This window comes from Lonchura striata, chromosome 2, assembly GCF_046129695.1.
Source record: "Lonchura striata isolate bLonStr1 chromosome 2, bLonStr1.mat, whole genome shotgun sequence".
Classification (NCBI taxonomy): domain Eukaryota; kingdom Metazoa; phylum Chordata; class Aves; order Passeriformes; family Estrildidae; genus Lonchura; species Lonchura striata.
This window is the reverse complement of record NC_134604.1, coordinates 116,786,135-116,808,391: the sequence shown is the minus strand read 5'-3', so window position 1 is coordinate 116,808,391 and position 22,257 is coordinate 116,786,135. Positions and strand designations below refer to the sequence as shown.

The window sequence follows — 22,257 nt, the reverse complement described above, 5'->3', positions numbered from 1 at the left end:
CCCGTGTCTTTGGGCAGCGCCGGTGCAGAGGGAGGATGTGCAGTGCTGCTGTGCTGGAGCTGGGCACAGCTGGCAGCAGGGCCAGGACAGGGACCAGCCTGGGGTGGGGCTGGCAGGAGTGGCCCCGGGTGGGTGGGAGAGCAGGGCTGTGGTGGCTGTGGTGGCTGTGGGAGGGTGGAACACACAGCACCTGAACACGTCAGCCCCCTGCTCTCCAGACGGGACCTGCAGGGGCTGGGGCTGAGGGATCTGCAGGCACTTGCCAGGATCTGCTCCCTGGAAGAGGATGTCAGCCCCCTGCTCTCCAGACGGGACCTGCAGGGGCTGGGGCTGAGGGATCTGCAGGCACTTGCCAGGATCTGCTCCCTGGAAGAAGATGTCAGCCCCCTGCTCTCCAGATGGGACCTGCAGGGGCTGGGGCTGAGGGATCTGCAGGCACTTGCCAGGATCTGCTCCCTGGAAGAGGATGTTGTGAGAATCCGTCCGGAGGGAGCGGGGCCAGCGCTCGCCTTGTTTAGCTCTGACTGTTGGCTTTGCTCTGCCTGTTCTCAGGCAGTGATGGGTCACAGGTGCTGGGGGAGGTGGTGCTTGGCTGGCTCCTGGGCTCTGGGGAGGGGTCCTGTCCCTCTCCCTCCGCAGGGAAAGCCTTGCATCACGGCCAGGGAGCAGCAGCCCTGGCCCCGCGTGTCCATCCGGGTCACTCCGTGCTGTGCTCTGCCTTTCCAACTCGGGTTTCCACCCCCCAGGTCCCCTCCTGTGTCCCCCCCAGCTCTGCCAGTGGGACAGATGTGGTTTAGCTCCAGCTCCTGTCTAACCCACCCCTGCCATGGCAGGGACAGCTTCAGAGCCACAGATTCTCTGGGCACCCTGTGCCAGGGCCTGCCCCCTCAGTACAGGCATTTTCCTTCTATCTGGTGTGAATTGCCTGTTGTTTGGTTCCAAACCAAATTACACTGATCATTAAGTCCCAGCTCACTGGACTGAGCTGCTCTTTTGTTTGTGGCTTTTCCCGCTCACACTTGGTTGAGTTAGAGGAAAAAAATCTGCTTGACTCATCTTTTTGGGCTTTGTTTAGCACTTGAGCCCCCACTTAATTGCTTTCATCCTCTCACATGCATCAACACCTTTTCTTGAATTAACTGTTGAAACAGAGAATTTCCACACTGAGTTGTGAGTCTGATGGAAAGTTTGGCAACTTGACAGTTGGACACTTGAGCTGCCCCAGCTCTGTGATCTCAGCAGTGTTTTTCCAAATGTTTATTTTGTTCTTAGTTACCTGTGCTGCCCTGTGAGATCACAGCCACTCTGGAGGGTTTCCTATCTGCAGTTTCCCCTGTACCACTTATTGCCAGGCAAATTGAAGCTGGAAGATTCGGAATTTCATCTTTTTGTTGCTGTGGCTGTGCCTGCCAATTGAATAAATGTTGTCAAGCTTCTGTTTTCCCCCTGAAATACGGGCACAGCTCAGCGTTTCCCTTGGTGAATGCTGTGCCCCGATTCCCTGTAAGACTGCCCCGAGTTCCGCTGTCCCACTGGTGCAGGCAGAGCCCTTGGAGCTCTCCCTGGGTGCTTTGGCTCCAGCAGGGTCTCTGTCTCTCGCAGTGACTCGTCACAACCACCTCAAGGACTTCATGCTGGTGGTGTCCATCGTCATCGGCGTGGGCGGCTGCTGGTTCGCCTACATCCAGAACCGCTACTCCAAGGAGCACATGAAGAAGATGATGAAGGACCTGGAGGGTCTCCACAGGGCTGAGCAGTCTCTCCATGACCTACAGGAGAGGTAGGTTCCTGCTGTCCGTGCTGCTGGAGCGCTGGGCTCTTCCTGCACGGTTCTGTGCCTCCAGGTTTCAGGAAATGCTTGTTTCCAGCTGCCGTGGAGCCTCTCACCACGGTCAGCCCCTTCCTGAGGGACTGGCAGAGCTGCCAGCAGCCCCTGGAGCTCAGCTGGGGCTGGCTCCTCCTGCAGGGACTCCTGGAGCAGGTTGTTCTTGTTCTTTCCCAGTCACAGCAGCAGGGAATGCTTTGGGTTCAGAGGGACCTTAGCTTGTCCAGTCCCACTCCTGCCATGCCATCCAGCTCATGTGGCATTTGTCATCCAAGGTTGTTTCACCTTGGCTTTTGATGGCAAAAAAGGGTGTTGGAGCAGTGGGAGAGTCAGGGATTTTACACATCCCTTCTTGAATTCCTGGAGCTGTGTGGGGAAGCAATACCTGAGTCAAAAGGGTGTTGCATACATCATTTTGAAGTATTAAATAGGAATATCTGGGCTTTTGGCATATGGATCAACACCTGCAGCCTCAGGAATGAGGTCTCTACTCCCAGGAATCACTGCAATGGTTCCAGTAGAACTGCTGATGGGAGAACGTGCTCCAAGAGAGCCTCTGGACATAGGGATCTTCTGGGACAGGGAGAGCCATCAGCCCTGGTGATGGCAAACCCATGGGGTGCTCTGGCAATGGAATATTTTAAGGGCAGATTTAGCAAATAACAGAGCAGGATAGTCTGGGGTTGGAACGATTTTCCGTGAGGTTTCAGTGGAGTTTGGGAGGACAAACCTTAACCAGGCTGCCCTGGGAGCTGATGGCTGCATTTCCACTGACTTCTGTGAACATGAGTCTGATGCCAGGCTCTCATCATGGGGTGTGGTGAGTGCCCTGTGCGGGCACCAGGATCCTGAGCACGTCAGGCTGCCCTGCAGAGCTGCAGCCAGCCAGTTTTGGGATTCTGAATGGTGTATGCCCAGGTCTGCAGCCTCACTTCTTGCCCACGAGCCCATGACAGCCCCCAGGGGTTCCTCCTGCCCGTGAGCATTGCTGGAAGGGCTCCTGTTCCCCAGTGAGGTGGCACCAGTTGGTATCTGCGAGGAGAGCGAGCTCCCAGGTGATGGAGCCACGCTGGGCACCTTCCCCTGGCACAGAGTCCGCTCCCCTCTGTGGCTCCAGCCCACAGCTGCTTCCACACAGCCTCGTGGAGTTTAATGTTACAGCTTGGAAGCCCTCCCAGAGAAAGTTTGGTTTATTTTTCCTGCATCTGGAAGGAGACAGGAATCCCTTCCCTGTGTCCATCCCTGGAGCAGCTGGGTGTCACCTTCGAGCTCCAAACTGGGACTGCGCCTGTGGGGAGCGACCTTGGGCGCTGCTGCTGAGGGCAGAGCCACGTAAACAAGTGGATGTTCCTGGGAAGTTCAACTAATGCTCTAAAGCCCCTCAGGAAGCAACACAAAACCGCCGGTGCTCGCGCGGAGCAGCTCGGCGGGCTCGTCCTCCACAGAGGGCACCGAGCAGGAGCTCGGGGACACGGGGGTGAGCTGGGGGCCTTGGCAGGCCTCCTGAGGGAAATATCCTTCTTCACTTCCTCGTCCTGGCCCAGCGGGGTCCAGCGGGGATCTTCAGCTGCCACAGGAGCAGAGAAAGCTCCGGAGAGCCCCGGTGCTCCGGGGCCTGGGGAGAAGTCGTGCTCAGAGATTTCTTCTCCAGGGCTCGAAGGGCCCTGCTGTAGTGGCTGGGTGAAGCTCAGTGCTGAGCAGACCTCTGGAAGGTGCAGAGTGCCTCTCCAGTGCTGCTGGAATGTGCTAAGCAGCTCAGACACGCTCTGAGGAGTTGGGAATGTTCATTCCAAACCCCAGCCTTTATTCATCTTCAGAGCACGTTTGAGAACACCCCGCAGTAGTGGCACTTCCCAGTCCATTAAGTGACTCATCAAGATCATCAAGTCTTGGCACATCCTAGTGAAGCCTGGAAGGAGTGGGCAGGTCTGTTTTGGAGAAGTGTGGAAGAGCTGATTGTGTGGAATCTTCTGGAACGTGAGCCCCCGGTTGCCTGGAGCAGCTGGGGCTGCCCCTGCATCCCAAGGCCAGGTTGGACACTGGGGCTGGAGCAGCCTGGCACAGTAGGAGGTGTCCCCATGGCAGGTTGGTCTCACTGCTGGTTCCTGGTGCTGGGGATGGTCTGTCCTCCCCCCAGGAGCCGCTGTCTCAGGGGCTGCCCCTGCCCTGCTCAGCTGCAAACAGCCAGAACACCCCTCAGCCGTGCCCCAAACTCCTGCTCATGCCCCTGGCCAGGCACGAGGGGGACACGTCACAGCGTGTCACCTGTGTGAGTGCCCATGGCTGTGGGGCACGACGGGCCCCGGGCAGTGCCAGCAGGGCGTGTGGGGTGTCCTGGTGACTGCAGGGCTGTGCCAGCCTGTGTCAACACGTGTTTTCAGTTCTGCAGCACCTCTTCTTCACTGTCACCTTCACTTTGGGACAGCTCCGTGTCTCTGTTGAATTCCTCTTGGTAATGGTCTTGGCTAACCATGTCTTCCCCTGGGGACAGCTTTTTGTTGAACTCCCCTGGGACAGTTCCTGATCTCTGTTGAATCCCCTGGGACAGTCCTTGGTCTCTGTTGAATCCCCTGGGACAGTTCCTGGTCTCTTTTGAATCTCCTGGGACAGTTCTTGGTCTCTGTTGAATCCCCTGGGACAGTCCTTGGTCTCTGTTGAATCCCCTGGGACAGTTCCTGGTTTCTGTTGAATCCCCTGGGACAGTTCTTGGTCTCTGTTGAATCCCCTGGGACAGTTCTTGGTCTCTGTTGAATTCCCTGGGACAGTTCCTGGTCTCTCTTGAATCCCCTGGGACAGTTCTTGGTCTCACTTGAATTCCCTGGGACAGCTCCAGGTGGGTGCCATCTCCCTGGGGACAGGTGGCACTGGGATCCTCTCTGAGGGTCCCTGGCCCAGCTGGTGCCCTGCCAGGCTCCCAGCCCTGCTGGGAGCCTCTGCACAGGGCAGCTCCTCATGGAGGATCCCACTGATCCACAGAGATCCAGGGTTTCATTGCTGCCACAAGTTCCTACTGATCAGTTCTGTCATGAGAGGAATAAGAAGGTCCAGGCAAGATGCAGGCATGTCTGAGTTTGCAGGATGTTTTTGGAGGAACATGGATCCGTCCCGTCTGGGTGGCCTGATGTGCTCTGGCAGATCTTCCCCTGCTTTGTTTTATCAAAGGCTTCGTTTGGGTGAAAATACTGAAAATTGAGCTTAATTTGAGCCTTGTTAGAGGAAATCTGGGTGTGCTGTGGGAAATTAAGAAAATGCACCCTGGGTATTTGATAAACAAATCAAACTGAGCCCGAGCAGTTGACAATTTCCTTTCTTCCCAGCCATGGTGAACTGTTTCCCTGGCATCCCCAAGGGCAGAGCAGGGCACAGGGCTGGCTTTGATGGGCAGAGCAGGGCAGAGCAGGGCTGGCTTTGATGAGAAGAACAGAGCAGAGCAGAGCTGGCTCTGGTGAGCAAGGCAGGGCACAGGGCTGGCTCTGCAGGGCAGAACAGAGCAGAGCAGAGCAGGGCTGGCCTTGATGAGAAGAACAGAGCAGAGTAGAGCTGGCTCTGCAGGCAGAACACAGTCCAGAGCCGGCTCTGATGGGCAGGACACTGCCCAGAGCTGGCTCTGATGGGCAGGACACAGCTCAGAACTGGCTCTGCAGGCAGAACACAGCCCAGAGCTGGCTCTGCAGGGCATAACACAGCCCAGAGCTGGCTTTGCAGGGCAGAACACAGCCCAGAGCTGGCTCTGCAGGGCAGAACACAGCCCAGAGCTGGCTCTGCAGGGCAGGACACAGCCCAGAGCTGGCTCTGACGGGCAGAGCAGGGCACAGATCTGGCTCTGCAGGGCAGAACACAGCCCAGATCTGGCTCTGCAGGGCAGCCCCTGGCTGCCTGGGGCCCAGGGAGCCAGCCCAGCACTGCCCTGGCTCTGTGTGCGTTGCAGGCTGCAGAAGGCGCAGGAGGAGCACCGCTCCGTGGAGGTGGAGAAGGTGCACCTGGAGAAGAAGCTGCAGGACGAGATCAGCATTGCCAAGCAGGAGGCACACAGGCTGCGGGAGCTGCGCGAGGGCACCGAGAACGAGCTCAGCCGGCAGAAGTACGCCGAGCAGGAGCTGGAGCAGGTGAGGGCTCACCTGGGGCAGGCACTGCACAGGGACGTGGCACTGCGGGCACTGCTGCTGCATCCCTCTGGGGAATCATGAAACAGAGTGGCTGCATTGGGGGGGCCCTCAAATCCCACCCAGAGCCACCCCTGCCATGGCAGGGACACCTCCCACTGTGCCAGGCTGCTCCAGCCCCAGTGTCCAACCTGGCTCTGGGCACTGCCAGGGATCCAGGGGATTCTCTGGGAATTCCATCCCAGCCCCTGCCCACCCTGCCAGGGAACAATTCCCAATTCCCAATCTCCCACCCAGCCCTGCCCTCTGGCAGTGGGAGCCATTCCCTGGCTCCTGTCCCTCCATCCTTGTCCCCAGTCCCTCTGCAGCTCTCCTGGAGCCCCTCCAGGCCCTGCCAGGCCACCCTGAGCTCAGCCCAAAGCTTCTCCTGTGCAGGTGAACAATCCCAGCTGTGCCAGCCTTTCCTGCCAGCAGAGCTGCTCCATCCCTCTGCTCATCCTGGAGCCTCCCCTGGGCTCTCTGCAGCAGCTCCAGCTCTTCCTGAGCTGGGGCAGGGCTGGGGCAGCTCTGCAGGTGGGCTCAGGGGCACAGGGGCACAATCCCAATCCCTTTCCTGCTGGGATCAGCCCAGGGCACGGGGATTTCAGGTCTCCCAGTGCTCATGGCCAGGGCCTGTGGAGCTTCTCCCACCAATGCCCAGCTCCTGCTCCCCAGGGCTGCTCCCAGTCCCTTCTCCCAGGCTGTTGGTGCTGGGATTGCCCCGAGCCAGCTGCAGGACCTTGTCCTTGGTGCTGCTGAGCTGCAGGAGGCTCACGGTGCCAGCTCTCCAGCCTGTCCAGGTGCCCCTGGATACCCCATCCCGTCCCTGCGTTGTGTGCCCACAGCTCCGTGTCCCTGCCAGGTGCGGGGCTGCCCTGGCTCTGTGTCCCTGTCACCAGCAAAGACATTTCCCAGTGCCACTGCCAGTCCTGGCTCCTGAGGGACAGCAGTCCTCTCTGCTCTCCATCCCCCCCTGAATCCAGTGATGCTGCTGCTCTCCTGCCTTTGCTTTCCCACTCCCCTTTGTGGGGGAAAAGCCCCAAGTCTCTTCTCCATCATGTCCATTCCACATCCCAGTCACTGCTGTGGTGCTGGACAGGGCAGGTGCTGGCACCTGGTGACATCCCAGCAGGAGCACGGGGGTTGGACTTGCCTGGAGCTGCACCCTCTGGGATTTCTGACTCCCTCCGCAGTCCATGCAGTCCTTCTTTATTTGTGTTCATGGTTTTAGGGCAGATTTAGAATGAGTTCAGTTACACTTTCCATGTTTTCTCGTGGATCAGAGGGGTGTGTAAGGCTTGGGTTGGAACAGCCCTCTGAGGCCATTCCCCAGCACAGACACAGCCACCACTGACCATGTCCCCATTGCCACATCCTCCATGGATGTGACTCCAGCATTGCCCTGGGCAGCCTGTGCCAGGGCTGGACAACCCTTTCCATAAGGTAATTTTCCCAGTATCCAACCTTAACCTCCCCAAACCTACAAGGGAGTCCAAACCCACAATCCCAGTAGCTACTTCCTGTCTCACCTGAGGGACAGTTGTCACCTGGCTCCAAGTTGCAGATCAGTTTAAACTGAAAGCCAGACCTGCAGGAGCCGGGCAGGTGCAGGTCTGGCTGTTCCAAGGATGTTCCAAGGATGTTCCAAGGCCGTGTGTGTGTATCCTCCCAGCTGTGTCCAGTCTCTTTTGCCACCACGGAGGATGGGGACAAAGCCGGGCAGGGATCCAGGGCTGCCCCTGGCAAGGCTGGCCCCAGTGTCCTGGGAGCCCTGGGGCAGTGCAGGGGTGCAAGCAGCAAATTCCCCTCCTGCCTGGGAGAGCAGCAGCCCCGAGCCCCTCAGTGCCTGTTTCCAGGAGTGCTCTTACCCAGCCTCTGTGGCCGTGCAGCCTCTCCTGGGCCTGGGTGTCCCTGCTGGCACACAGAGCTGGGGCAGCCTCGGGTGCCCCCAGCCCCGGCCCTGGAGCAGCCCAGCTCTCTCCCCTGCCCTTGCCCTGCGTTCCCGTAAGGAGCCGGGAGCTGCCGTGACTCTGGGTGCCCAGGCCGTCGGGAGGTGAGTACTGCAGAGTGCCAGCAGCACTGTGTGACCCTAACCCAGCACTGCCCCTCGGCTCCAGGACACTCGTGACATTAACCTGTCACCCCTGTGACCCCACAGCTCCCCCAGTCCAGCACAGTGCCTGCTCCCAGGAGCATTAACCACCACCTCCTTCTGCACCAGCTGGTTCTGATCACCAGAGCCACGCTGCAGGCTTGGGGTGGTCCTGCTGGGGTTGGGTGTGCGGATGGAGAAGTGTCCCAGGAACTTCATCCATCCCTCCCTGCTCACTGGGTCACCTTCCACAGGCCCCAGCAGGGCCACGGACCCAGAGAGCACTGAGGGAATTGTGGAATGGAATCTCAGTCTGGTTTGGGCTGGAGACATCTTAAATCTCATCCCATCCCACCCCTGCCCTGGGGACACCTCCCACTGTCCCAGGCTGCTCCAGCCCCAGTGTCCAACCCGGCCCTGGGCACTGCCAGGGATCCAGGGCAGCCCCAGCTGCTCTGGGAATTCCATCCCAGCCCTGCCCACCCTGCCAGGGAACAATTCCCAATTCCCAATCTCCCACCCAGCCCTGCCCTCTAGCAGTGGGAGTCATTCCCTGGCTCCTGTCCCTCCATCCTTGTCCCCAGTCCCTCTGCAGCTCTCCTGGAGCCCCTCCAGGCCCTGGCAGGGCTCTGAGCTCTCCCTGGAGCTTCTCCTCTCCAGGTTGAACATTCCCAGCTCTCCCAGCCTGGCTCCAGCCCTGGAGCAGCCCCGTGGCTCCTCTGGACTGGCTCCTAGGGCTCCACATCCTCCTGATGTTGGCCCCAGGGCTGGAGGCTCTGCAGGTGGGGTCTCACCAGGGCAGAGTATAACTTCTTTATAAATTTCCTTATAAATTGTTGCTCTTAGTGATCCAAATGGGGTCTTAAAGATCTTCCCAGGAGAATGAAGACACACAACATAACTCCTGTTTGCATGGATTCCCTGCAGAACCACAAGAGTTTGGGTTGTGGACACTCATTTTAGCCACTGGTCCTTGCCTCTTCCACAGCACTTCCCTTTCCCACCATTCCCTAAAAACATTGTTCCTGTGAGTGTTACGAGCACTCCTCTACCCCAACCAACCAGGGACAGATTTCCTACCCATGTTTTCTCTGTGTTCCCAAATCCCAGGTACCTGTGTTTGATGGTCAGAGTTCTGCTGAGGTGGGAGCAGCAGCTGACAGAAAAAGCCTGACAGGTGCTGCTGGTGTGTGATGGGAAAAGCCAGGAAAAACCTGGGGTCTGGGACTGAATTTGGCACTCTGGGGCTGATTTAGGCAGTTTTATACCGAACAACCCTGGATCACACACAAGTGGTAGAAGTGTTTGACCTCGTGTGTGGTGCCCTGGGGCTTCCCCTGGCTGGGTGGTCCTTCTGGGTGAAATACAGAATTTTAGGGATCTGCCTGTACCCCGGGGCTCTTGGCTCCCTGAAACCCCGCTGGGCTGGGCTGGGTGAGACGTGACCGAGTTAAAGAGGAGCACAACCAGGGAAAAGCTCCAAGTGTGAGCAATCCTGCACAAAAAGTGCTCCTCACCCGCCCACGGCCGCCAGGAAGGGCTGTGCCCGTGGGCTGGGAGCTGCAGGAGCAGCTCTGCCTGGGGTGGGAGGCAGAGCTGCTGTGCACTGTGCAGCCCCGGGGGGCTGTGGTTGCAGAGCCCCATCCCTGCAGCGTGTCCCGGGGTTGTGGTGCCATCCTGCCCTTCCCTTCCTGCAGGGCTTGCCAGGCGCCAGGGCTGCGAGAGCCTCTCCGCAGGGTGGGCACTGCAAAGGACGAGTTCATTCCTGGTGGGCTGCACCCCTAAAGGCTTTTCTGCCAGGCTGCAGTGTCCTCAGCTGGCTTCTCAGCCAGTCCCTTCTCATCCTGCATCTCTGTGGGGTGTCAGGAGCCTGGGCTGGGCTGGAAGGAGAGACCTCAGGAATGGCCGATCCAGCCAGGCTGTTTCTGTTCCTGACCAGCAGCACATGTTTTGTGTCTAAATATTGTTCTCACTTTCTGCAGTGTGGAAGTTGTCTCCTGACGAGCTCCCTGGGCTTGGCTCGGAGCTGTGGTGAGGCAGGGATTGCCTGTCAGGAGCTCTGCCTCAGCAGGGGGATGTGGGGGATTTGCAGACAGGCAGCGAGCTCTGCAGAGGTTCTAGAGGCTGCAGCACGCCCCCAGAGCGTCCTCTCTGCGAGCCTAATTCCCTTTGAGCAGCCTCGTGCACCGTCTGCTCCAGAGGGTTTTCCTGGTGGAAAACCAGGAAACCAGAGGGCCCACGGTGGCGTGGAGGGGTCAGGCTGGGAATTCCTGGGGAGGGAGCTCAGCTGCAAGGTGGCAGGAGCCGTCCGAGGGAGGCTCTGGGGTTAGCCTGCAGCGTGGGCAGCTCCTCTGCCACAGCCCCCAGGGTGGCAGCGCCCCTCCAGAGGGGTCCCCGCTGCCAGGGCTCCTCCAGAGGGTTCCCTGCTGCCAGGGCTCCTCCAGAGGGTTCCCTGCTGCCAGGGCACCTCCAGAGGGTTCCCCGCTGCCAGGGCACCTCCAGAGGGTTCCCCGCTGCCAGGGCTCCTCCAGAGGGTTCCCTGCTGCCAGGGCACCTCCAGAGGGTTCCCCGCTGCCAGGGCACCTCCAGAGGGTTCCCCGCTGCCAGGGCACCTCCAGAGGGTTCCCCGCTGCCAGGGCTCCTCCAGAGGGTTCCCTGCTGCCAGGGCTGGTACAGAGGGGTTCTGTGCTGCCAGGGCTGGTACAGAGGGTTCCCCGCTGCCAGGGCTGGTGCAGAGGATTCCCCACTGCCAGGGCTGGTGCAGAGGGGTTAGCCTGCTGACAGGGCTCCTCCAGAGGGTTCCCTGCTGCCAGGGCTGATGCAGAGGGTTCCCTCATGCCAGGGCACCTCCAGAGGGTTCCCAGGTGCCAGGGCTGGTGCAGAGGGTTCTCCACTGCCAGGGCTGGTGCAGAGGGGTTAGCCTGCTGCCAGGGCTGGTACAGAGGGGTTCTGTGCTGCCAGGGCTGGTACAGAGGGCTCCCTGCTGCCAGGGCACCTCCAGAGGGTTCCCTGCTGCCAGGGCTCCTCCAGAAGGGTTCCCCACTGCCGGGGCTGGTGCAGAGGGTTCCCCACTGCCAGGGCTGGTGCAGAGGGGTTAGCCTGCTGCCAGGGCTGGTGCAGAGGGTTCCCTCATACCAGGGCACCTCCAGAGGGGCTCCCCGCTGCCGGGGCTGGTGCAGCTGCCCGGGAAGGGGCTGGCAGCAGCGGGCAGCAGCGGAGGCCGTGTCCCCGCGGCCGCCCCACGGTGTCGCGGGCACTCCCCAGGTGCGGATGGCGCTGAAGAACGCGGAGAAGGAGCTGGAGTCCCACTGCAGCTGGGCTGCCCCCGAGGCCCTGCAGAAGTGGCTGCAGCTGACCCACGAGGTGGAGGTGCAGTACTACAACATCAAGAAGCAGAACGCAGAGAAGCAGCTGCTGGTGGCCAAGGAAGGGGTGAGAGCTGCAGCGGCCCCGTGCTGGGGCTGGGGGAGGTTTGGGGGTGAAGCCTGCAGGGTTTCTCTGCATCCTCTTGGGTTTGTGGCATCGTGGAATCCCAGAAGGGCTTAGGCTGGGAAGGACCTTAACGTTCAGCTCATTCCGTGGGCAGGGACAACTTTGGTTATATCCCAGGCTGCTCCAGCCCCAGTGTCCAACCTGGCCTTGGGCACTGCCAGGATCCAGGGGCAGCCCCAGCTGCTCTGGGAATTCCATCCCAGCCCCTGCCCACCATGCCAGGGAACAATTCCCAATTCCCAACCCCCATCCAGCCTTGCCCTCCCTCAGCTCAAGGGCAGTTTCTCTCTTCATGCCTTAGCCCAAGCGAGGTGTGAGCAGGGTTGAGGATGAGGATGATGCTCCTGAGCCACGGGCTCTCGGGATGGGCAGCTCCCAAGCTGGGTGCTGTTGGAGCCTGCAGCCCTGGGAATCTGGGGCAGGGATTGCTGTGCTGGGTGAGCTTTGCACCTCTCAGCACCTCCCTGCTCTGGGTGATGAGCGTGCACAGGCAGTGGAATCCCGAGGTCCTGAATCATCGCTTCGTTCCTGATCTGGGATTTCGGGTGCCAGCCCTGAGGGATGAGCCCAGGGAGCTGTTGTGACTCGTCCCCATGGCCATATGGAGCTGAGCTGGCAGCAGGGGAAACTGTCTGCCTTAATCTGCTTTGGTTGGGAACATTTTAACATTCCAGCAGTTTTCCTTTGGCTGTGTCAGTTCTTGCACCCACATCCTTGGCTTCCCTAAGTCCCAGGTTCATGCCACTGGAGTGGGAATGGGAGAGCTGTGGGAGGAGACTTTAATTTTTGACACAACAGCACAAACTCAGCCTCCAACCAGAAATCCTCCTGGGCACACACCCTGGGGTGTGTTTGGTGGTTATTCATAGGAGAGACCAGCCAATGTGTGAGAGCCCTTCACTGAGTGAGGTGCCTGGGTCATGGAATCATGGAATGCTTTGGGTTGGAGAAACCCTCGGAGACCTTCCAGTCCACCTATTCCCCGAGCAGTGCCAAGGGCACCACTGCCCCGTGTCCCCAGGTGCCACATCCACAGGGCTGTGAAATCCCTCCAGGGATGGGACTCCAACTCTGCCCTGAAAGTTCAGCCTTCCCTCGGATTTTTGGGAAACTGGGAGAAGGGAGCATGAAATCCCCACCTGCCACTTGCTGCTGGGGAGTCCCTTCAGCCCAGTGTCAGGGAGAAGAACATTCCTCAGTAACAACATGATTCCCACCATTCCCCCACGTGCAGGCAGCTGCAGGGACTGTTCCTGTCCCAGCCCATCCAGGATGTCCAAGGCCTGGAGGAACCTTCGGGTTGTCTTCTTCCTGTGACCCTTCTCTGTTGATATTCCAGGCTGAAAAGATCAAAAAGAAGCGAAACACCCTCTTTGGGACGTTCCACGTTGCTCACAGTTCCTCTCTGGATGATGTGGATCATAAAATCTTAACTGCAAAGTGAGTGTCTGCTCAGCACCCCCTTCCAGCCCTCCCCTGGGCCAGGCAGGAGCATCCTCACCTCACAGGGCTCTGGGGCTCGTTGTGCTGAACTTCTGCCCTGCTCAGTGACCTGGGCTTGGACCTGCTCCTCTTCATCAGCGGCCTTCTGATTTTACTGGGAGAAACAAGGGGTCACAGTTACGTGGAGCAAGTAAAGGTCCTGCCACAACGAGGTTCCAGGAGGCTGAAGGATGCTTAAGGGATTGTTCTGGAATGGCTTCATTGGGAGGGACCCCAAATCCCACCCAGTGCCACCCAGCCATGGCAGGGACACCTCCCACTGTGCCAGGCTGCTCCAGCCCCAGTGTCCAACCTGGCCCTGGGCACTGCCAGGGATCCAGGGGAATCTGGGAATTCCATCCCAGCCCTGCCCACCCTGCCAGGGAACAATTCCCAATTCCCAATCTCCCATCCAGCTCTGCCCTATTTATCTAGGTTCTGCTATCAACTTTAATTTTTGATACACTTTCATGGAGCTGTTTTTATAACTAGATTCTGAGTGATTTGATAGATTTATATAGTACATTTTAAAAATGTATTATATTACAAAAATATGTATATTATATATATTATGTGTGTATATTATTAATATATATAATATAATATATAATATATAATATATAATATATAATATATATTGTCCATAGTATATTATATATTAATAATATACAAAATACATATAATATATAATACATATATGCTATGTATTCTATATATTAATATAGAATATGTATATATTATTAAAATTTACAAAATTATAAAATATAATACTTTTTAAAAATAAATTTTAAATTTATTAATAATATTTTATAATAGAATATTTTAAAATAGATTTAAATTATATTATAGAATTATTAATATTATTACTTTATAATATTTTGTTATTTTTATAATATTTTTATAATGCATATTTAAAATAAATTTTAGATTTCCTAACATTATTTTGTAATATAATAAATTTAAAATTTATTTTAAAAATATATTCTATTATAAAATTATTAATATTATTTTATTCTTTTTATAATATAATATATTCAAATTTAAAATTAATTGTATTATACAATTTTTAATATTATTATTTTATAAAGTGCTTTTATTATTTTTATAATATTATTTTATAACACGATACATTTAAAGATCTGTTACATTATGAGATGTTCCCATTGGTGTGTTAGTGCCAGTGGGCAGCGGTGCTGGGTGGGAGCGGCGCTGCCCTGTCCCTGTGCTCCGTGCCCACCCCGCTGCCCTGTCCCTGTGCTCTGTGCCCACCCCTCTGCCCTGTCCCTGTGCTCTGTGCCCACCCCTCTGCCCTGTCCCTGTGCTCCGTGCCCACCCCGCTGCCCTGTCCCTGTGCTCCGTGCCCCGCTGCCCTGTCCCGTGTGCTCCGTGCCCATCCCGCTGCCCTGTCCCATGTGCTCCGTGCCCACCCCGCTGCCCTGTCCCTGTGCTCCGTGCCCCGCTGCCCTGTCCCGTGTGCTCCGTGCCCACCCCGCTGCCCTGTCCCTGTGCTCCGTGCCCCGCTGCCCTGTCCCTGTGCTCCGTGCCCCGCTGCCCTGTCCCTGTGCTCCGTGCCCTGTTGCCCTGACCCTGTGCTCCGTGCCCACCCCGCTGCCCTGTCCCTTTGCTCCGTGCCCACCCCGCTGCCCTGTCCCTGTGCCGTCCCCAGGCAGGCGCTGAGCGAGGTGACGGCGGCGCTGCGCGAGCGCCTGCACCGCTGGCAGCAGATCGAGCTGCTCTGCGGCTTCCAGATCGTCACCAACCCCGGCCTGCACTCGCTGGCCTCGGCCCTCAACATCGACCCCGCCTGGATGGGCACGCCCCGGCCCAACCCCTCGCACTTCGTCATCACCGACGACGTGGATGACCTGGACGAGGAGCTGGTGTCACCCATGTCCATCCAATGTACGTGGCTCCGGGGATGGGGGGCTCCGGGGATGGGGGGCTCCCGGGGATGGGGAGACTCCCTGGGAATGGGGGGCTCCTGGGGAATGGGGAGCTCCTAGGGGATGGGGGGCTCCTGGGGATGGGGGGCTCCCGGGGATGGGGGAGCTCCTGGGGAATGGGGGACTCCTGGGGAATGGGGAGCTCCTAGGGGATGCGGGGCTCCCGGGGATGGGGGAACTCCCTGGGAATAGGGCAGTGGAGGCTCCCTGGGAATGGGGGAACTACCTGGGAATGTGGCTCTGGGAGCTCCTTGGGAATGGGGGTGCTCCTAGGGAACGGGGAACTCCCTGGGTACAGGGGGCTCCCTGGGAATGGGGGACTCCCTGAAAATAGAGGCTCTGGGAGCTCTCTGGGAATGGGGCTCTGGGAGTTCCCTGGGAATGGAGCAATGGGGGCTCCTGGGGAATGCAGGGTCTCCCTGGGCATGGGGCTCTGGGGGCTCCTTGGGAATGGGGGCTGTGTCTGCGGGGTTGGGGCTGTGGCACAGAGCAGAGCTGGATCTGTAGTTCACCTGTCAGGAGGGGTTCATGGACCCAAGCTGGGGTTTCCATGCCCAAAGACACAGCTGGTCCATCAGGGTCAGGAGCATCCCTGACAGGCCAGGCCCCACTCTGGGGTTGTCTGCAGCCCGTTCATTGCAGCAGAACTGTAATTTAGAGATGGTTAGTCATCATTTCCTTCTACCTGTGCTGTTCTGGTCAACTCAGGGATTCAAGCATTTACCAAAACCCCCACCAAAGGCATGGGTAGACACGGCAGTGGGACAGGAAACGGGATTATCCTGGTGTCCCCTTGGCCTGAGCACTTTTTTGGGATGTAGAGACTCAAAGCTGCCCTCTCCTGAGGCACAGCTGGACCTGCATCCTGCAGCATTCCTGTGGGAGCAGCAGTCTGCCAGCCTCAGGGACCTGTCAGACACTCCCTGGAGCAGAGGCTGCCCCAGCTCCAGCTCTGTGCAGGGCTTGGGGTCAGCCAGCGTGGCTGTCCCTGCTCGTTGGTCACTCCCAGGTGGCTGTCCCTGCTCGTTGGTCACTCCCAGCGTGGCTGTCCCTGCTCGTTGGTCACTCCCAGGGTGGCTGTCCCTCCTCATTGGTCACTCCCAGGGTGGCTGTCCCTCCTCGTTGGTCACTCCCAGGTGGCTGTCCCTCCTCGTTGGTCACTCCCAGCGTGGCTGTCCCTGCTCGTTGGTCACTCCCAGGGTGGCTGTCCCTCCTCGTTGGTCACTCCCAGGGTGGCTGTCCCTCTTTGTTGGTCACTCCCAGGTGGCTGTCCCTCCTCGTTGGTCACTCCCAGAGTGCTGTCCCTCCTCGTTGGTCACTCCCAGGGTGGCTGTCCCTCTTTGCTGGTCACTCCCAGGTGGCTGTCCCTCCTCGTTGGTCACTCCCAGGTGGCAGTCCCTCTTTGTTGGTCACTCCCAGGGTGGCAGTCCCTCCTTGCTGGTCACTCCCAGGGTGGCTGTCCCTCCTTGCTGGTCACTCCCAGGGTGGCTGTCCCTCCTTGTTGGTCACTCCCAGGTGGCTGTCCCTCCTCGTTGGTCACTCCCAGGTGGCAGTCCCTCCTTGCTGGTCACTCCCAGGGTGGCTGTCCCTCCTTGCTGGTCACTCCCAGGGTGGCTGTCCCTCCTTGCTGGTCACTCCCAGGGTGGCTGTCCCTCCTCGTTGGTCACTCCCAGGTGGCTGTCCCTGCTCTGCCAGGCCCAGAGCCCATGGGGGGAGGGCTGAGTGTGGCTCACCCTGTGCCTGTGACCCCCCAGCTGCTGAGCTCCTGGGCTGGGTGGCACTGTCACCTTCTCTGCAGCGCCTGGGGGTCAGCCCTGGCTGCTGTTCCTGCCTGCAGCTGGCCCAGGCCCTGCCTTGCTTCTCCCAAAAGGGCATTTTCCAAATAGTCTCCCCTTGGGTATTGCACCAGAGGCTGAGGGAACTGGAGAGCAGGGACAGGGCCTGGGGACAGCACCTGGCAGGGCACAGCACCCTGATCCAGGCACTGTCATGGAATCATGGGATCACAGAGTGGATGGGCTTGGAAGGACCTTAAAGCTCCTCTAGTGCCACCCCTGCCATGGCAGGGACACCTCCCACTGTGCCAGGCTGCTCCAGCCCCTGGCCTTGGGCACTGCCAGGGACCCAGGGCAGCCCCAGCTGCTCGGGGCCACTCTGGGTGACTTAGTCCAAGGCAGGGCTGTTTGGGGCAGCAGAAGGGAGGAGCAGAAGGGCCTCAGGGCTGGCACTGTGTGCTGCAGGAGGTGCCCTGTGTGCCAGGGCCACGTCCCCTCGGTCTGGGGGAGGTCCAGGGGCAGGGGCCAGGGGAGGCAGAGCTTGGAGGCCTTGGTGGGGCAGGAGGAAGGGGGTTACCTGTGTGTTCCCAGGGCTCTGCAGACGTGGGGGCTGGAGACAGTTTGTGGCATCAGCTGTGTTTTGGGACACTAAAGCTTCAGGGAAGGGACACATCCTGCTCCTTGTCATTCCCAGTCGCCCTCAGAATCAAGGTGGACATCTCTGTCCAGCCCTGGCACAGCCCCAGCTGGACACTGGTGGCAGGGATGCTTGGACAGTCCCAGGTGACACCTGAGGACCTCAGCTGGGCCCCGTGTGAGCCTTCAGCCCCAGTTTCAGCCTCAGCTTCTTGGCACTTGAGACTCCTTGAGTGAGACATTTCCAGGGAGCACTTCCATCATCCAGAGCTGGGCAGAGAGCCTGCCCACCCTCCTGCCCAGCTGCCTGCCCCTCCTGCCCACTGCCCTCCCTGAAGTGAAGCACCTCCAGCCAGCACTGGGCACTGCAGTTCCCAAAGCAAGGGAGCCTTTCCCTGTAGGATTTCCTTCCTTGGTGTGCAAACCCTGCCTCAGGAGAGCAGTGCCGAGTTTCTCCTGCCCAAGTGTGTTGCTGAGGACCCGTGGTGCTGCTCCCAGTAAATGGCATCTCTCTCTTTCCTGTTCCCACCTGGCTGGCCCCCAGATGCAGCCTGGCTTTTCGGGCGCAGGTTCAGCGACCGCTCCTCGCTGTCCTCGGAGGATCAGTCCCTCTGGAAATACCCTGGTTTGGTTCTCTTCAATTTTATTTCCATTTTTTTATTCTGCCTTCTGGCCTTTTTCTGGACTAAAATACATCCACCAGTTTTCCATCTTTCTGGCACGGGAACTAATGAATGTTCTGTCCTCACTGAGCCATCGCCACCTGCACTAACCCCGGGAAGAGTCTGGTGGGATGAAGAAGAATCTCAGCTGCAGCTCCCACGTGCTCCTGGGTGCAGCTAGGGAATCTGGGGGGTTGGACTTATTCCATTTCACCCCTGAGCTGGAGATGAAGGACCCAGTGAGGGCGGGAGGAGGTGACAGCATTCCCTGTCCCATCCCACCTCCTTCCCTGCTGCCCCATCCCTCCCTGCAGAATCCCTGAGCAGGGATAAACTGAGCAGTGCCAGCCTTAGGGAAAGCTGTCCCTGTGTGCCCTGGCGAGGCACTCAGCCTCCTGGCCTTGGCTTCCTTTGGAAGCCTCCCCTCGGAGGGGGAACAGGAGCTGGATGTGCCAGCCTCGTGCTGGGAGGGCTTTTCCTTGGGGTGCTGGGCAGGGAGTTTGGGGAATGTTGGTAAAACGTGGGTCTGGGAAGCCAGGTCCCCCTCCAGAGCTCATGGCAGGGTAAGTCTTGGAGAAGGAGAACACAAAGGGGGGAAGTACTGAGTTGGGAAATGAGAGGTGGAACACCAGGAAAAAAATGGGGAATCCTTAGGGGAAAAAGTGTGGCCCAAGGGAAAAAGAAACCTGTAGCAGAAACCCATCACCCCAGTGAGTTACTCTGCAGTCAGATCCCTGTGAACCCTCCACAGTGAGATTCCCAAATTGGAATTGCAGCTCTGGAGCTAAAAAAAAAAAAAATTCTTGCAATAGAATAGATGGTGTAAGATTCCACGTTCATGGATGGACACTGTAGGGAGCAAGGGGCAGTGGGAAAGACTGGGATTCACCTTGGGGCTGTGGAGACAGCCAAGTTGCCAGAATTATTCCTTCTTATTCCTTCTTCCACTGGAAATGCATCCCTGTGGATCTTTCAGTCCTGAGTCATTCTGCCAGAGGAGCCCTGTGTGTCCAGCTGGGATTTTCCAGAGCAGGGGTTGCTGGTTCTTCCATTCCCAAAGGAGCTCTCCTCCATTTCTGAGCTTTCCTGTCTCTGCATCTTTTTAACCCATTGGAACATTCATTTCTTATGCACATAAGAAATCCTGAGCAATCCTGAACACCTTATCTCCTGCCAAGGGAGGATCATCTTGTATGCAATGGCAGCAGGGGGTGGAATAAAGCCAGCCTGGCTGGCTGGGGATGGGGCTGCAGCCCTGGGATCCCGCTCTCCATGATGGAGGGGAGCATTCCCAAGGCTCCAGGCAGGTGAGGGGGCCTCCCCTGGCTCTGGGGGTGACCCTGGGGGCAGGTGTGGGGCACAGGCAGCTGCTCAGGGGCTGCTGGGCTCCAGTTCCAGCCAGGTGTGACCACAGGGCTGGAGAGATCCCGAGGAGCTTTGAAGGCAGGGCAGGAGCTGGGGCTGGGATTCCAAAGGACATTCCCGTGTGGTTCCCCAAACCAAGGGGAATTAGCAGCCAGAGGAGGATATTTCTCAGGTTGAGGGGGTCTCTGATCAGTCACGGTGGTCACAGAACAGGCTGGCAGCAGCTGAGGCCGCTCGGGGGCCACAGTCACCAGTGCAGGCATGGGGGAATCAGGAGTGAATCCCAGAAAGTCTGGGATGGGAGCGACCCTAAAGCCCACCCAGTGCCACCCCTGCCATGGCAGGGACCCCTCCCACTGTGCCAGGCTGCTCCAGCCCCAGTGCCCAACCTGGCCTTGGGCACTGCCAGGGATCCAGGGCAGCCCCAGCTGCTCTGGGAATTCCATCCCAGCACTGCCCACCCTGCCAGGGAACAATTCCTGCCAAATATCCCCAACCCAAACATTTTCAACCAAACAGGGAACTGCCACATCCCTGGCAGTGCCCAAGGCCAGGTTGGACACTGGGCTTGGAGCAGCCTGGGGCAGTGGGAGGTGTCCCTGCCATGGCAGGGGTGGGAGGAGATGATCTTTAAGGTCCCTCCAGCCCAACCCAGTCCCTGTATGATTCTGTGCTGCCACTGCTCTGCTCCTGGTGCTGCCCCCACACAGTGAATTCAGCAGAGCTTCAGGTGCCAACACTGCCCTGCTCACCTGGGGCTTCTGCTTTGGGCTGTGAGGGTCCCACCCGGGCAGCAGGCCTGGGACCATGAGAGGGTGGAAAGGCCCTGGAGGTGCCCAGTTCTGGCTCTCCAGGAGCCGGGTGGTGGCTCCAGGTGGGATGAATCACGCAGCCGCTCTCTGCATCAGGCAAGATGCTCAGATAAGGTGTTCAGAGGCACCTGCATCACCAATGCTGGAGTTTTCCATGGGCTGGGCATTAACCCAGCATGTTCAGCACCAGCTTAAAGCTGCTTCTGCATTAAACAGGCCTTAACTGCTGGCACGAGGTGGGACAGTGCTGGTGGCACAGGGACGCTGGGATGGTGCTGCTGGGATGGTGTCAGTGGGACTGGGATGATGCTGCTGGGATGGTGCCAGGGGGACTGGGATGATGCTGCTGGGATGGTGCCAGGGGGACTGGGGTGGTGCTGCTGGGATGGTGCCAGTGGGACTGGGATGATGCTACTGGGATGGTGCCAATGGGGTGGTGCTGCTGTGCTGGTGCCAGGGCTGGTGGAGCTCCATAGGACAGGCTGTGCCCTCACTCTCTCTTGGTAGAGCTCCATGGGCTGGGTCACGGCTGGTGGAGCTCCATAGGACAGGCTGTGCCCTCACTCTCTCTTGGTGGAGCTCCATGGGCTGGGTCACTCCTGGTGGAGCTCCACGGGCCAGGCTGTGCCCTCGCTCTCTCCTGGTGGAGCTCCACGGGCTGGGTCAGTCTCTCCTGGTGGAGCTCCACGGGCTGGGTCAGTCTGTCCTGGTGGAGCTCCACAGGCTGGCTCAGTCTCTCCGGGCTGGGTCAGTCTCTGCTGGTGGAGCTCCACGGGCTGGGTCAGTCTCTCCTGGTGGAGCTCCACGGGCTGGGTCAGTCTCTCCTGGTGGAGCTCCACGGGCTGGGTCAGTCTCTCCTGGTGGAGCTCCACGGGCTGGGTCAGTCTTTGCTGGTGGAGCTCCACGGGCTGGGTCAGTCTGTCCTGGTGGAGCTCCACGGGCTGGGTCAGTCTCTCCGGGCTGGGTCAGTCTCTCCTGGCAGAGCTCTGCAGGACAGGCTGTGCCATCGCTCTCTCCTGGTGGAGCTCCACGGGCTGGGTCAGTCTCTCCAGGCTGGGTCAGTCTCCTGGCAGAGCTCTGCAGGACAGGCCGTGCCCTCGCTCTCTCCGGTCAGTGTCTGTGGTCGGAGCTCCGCGGCCGTGCCCTCCCTCACCGTCCCCCGCGTGTCGTTGCAGCTCCGGCCTTGCCCAGCACAGTCCGGCAGCGCCTGGTGGAGCCGCAGCACGGCCACGGATCGCAGAGGTTGGTAGAGAGTCTCGTGCCGGGGCAGCCCGAGGCGGGCCCCGCGGCCCCGCTGCGGGCGGGCCGAGTGTCCCTGCGCCGAATGCACAGCCTCACCTCCGGACAGTCCTTCAGCTCCGACCTGCCCGGCTCCAGCCCATCGCCTGCCTCCACCTCCACCTCCTGCTCTTCATCCACCACCACCGCACCTGCTCCTGCTTGCCATGTCCACCCTATCTATTACCATCACACCACCTCTTATTTCCTCCAGATGGATTCCATCCCCGACCTGCCCCCTCCTGATGTCACCTCTGGAGTTCGCTGTCGCACTGGGAGCTTTGGGTATATTGCTGTTTCTTTTCTAGCTGCCTCCTGCCTGCCGTGCCTCAGAGCTGACGCTTGCTGGGGTGCTCTTTCTCCCACGTTCCTTCTGCCCTTTCCTTTTGGGCCTTCGTTCCGCGATTTTTCGCTTTCGTTCCTTCCGCTGCTCTCCCGAGCCGCTGGAGCCTCTAAGGAGGATCCCGTGGGCCATCCCCACGCCCACGAGCTCGGTTTTGGGCATTCCCAAGGTGCTCGGGTGGTGTTCTACTGCAGCTGAGCAAATGAGAGCTCCCAGGTGCTCGGTATTCCCTAAACAGGGGGATATGAGGAGGCAACAGAACTGATCACCAAACCTGGCCTGATTTGAAGCCTGCATCTCCTGGGGTCCTCACGAGTGAATTGCAAAGGGAACATGATGGGTGGGGGACCACGAGGTAGCAGTTGGAGAAAATTGGGATTGTTTTCGGAGGCGCTAGAGTGGCAGTTCAG

The 22,257-nt window shown here is 58.7% G+C and overlaps 1 protein-coding gene across 7 annotated transcripts in view; it reads left to right on the top strand.

Annotated features, from left to right (window-relative positions):
* STIM1 (stromal interaction molecule 1) overlaps nt 1–22,257 on the top strand; it is a 75,008-nt gene that overhangs the window by 43,382 nt on the left and 9,369 nt on the right. For 3 of the 7 annotated variants that reach the window (XM_077781723.1, XM_077781725.1, XM_077781724.1), the window contains exons 6-11: nt 1,603–1,780; nt 5,754–5,931; nt 11,324–11,491; nt 12,891–12,991; nt 14,700–14,935; nt 21,402–21,789. In XM_077781723.1, coding sequence (XP_077637849.1) covers nt 1,603–1,780; nt 5,754–5,931; nt 11,324–11,491; nt 12,891–12,991; nt 14,700–14,935; nt 21,402–21,789 — 1,249 coding nt within the window. Of the gene's footprint in view, nt 1–1,602; nt 1,781–5,753; nt 5,932–11,323; nt 11,492–12,890; nt 12,992–14,699; nt 14,936–17,931; nt 18,013–21,401; nt 21,790–22,257 lie in introns of all 7 variants that reach the window. The other 4 variants (XM_077781726.1, XM_077781727.1, XM_077781729.1 and 1 more) reach the window with 3 other exon arrangements.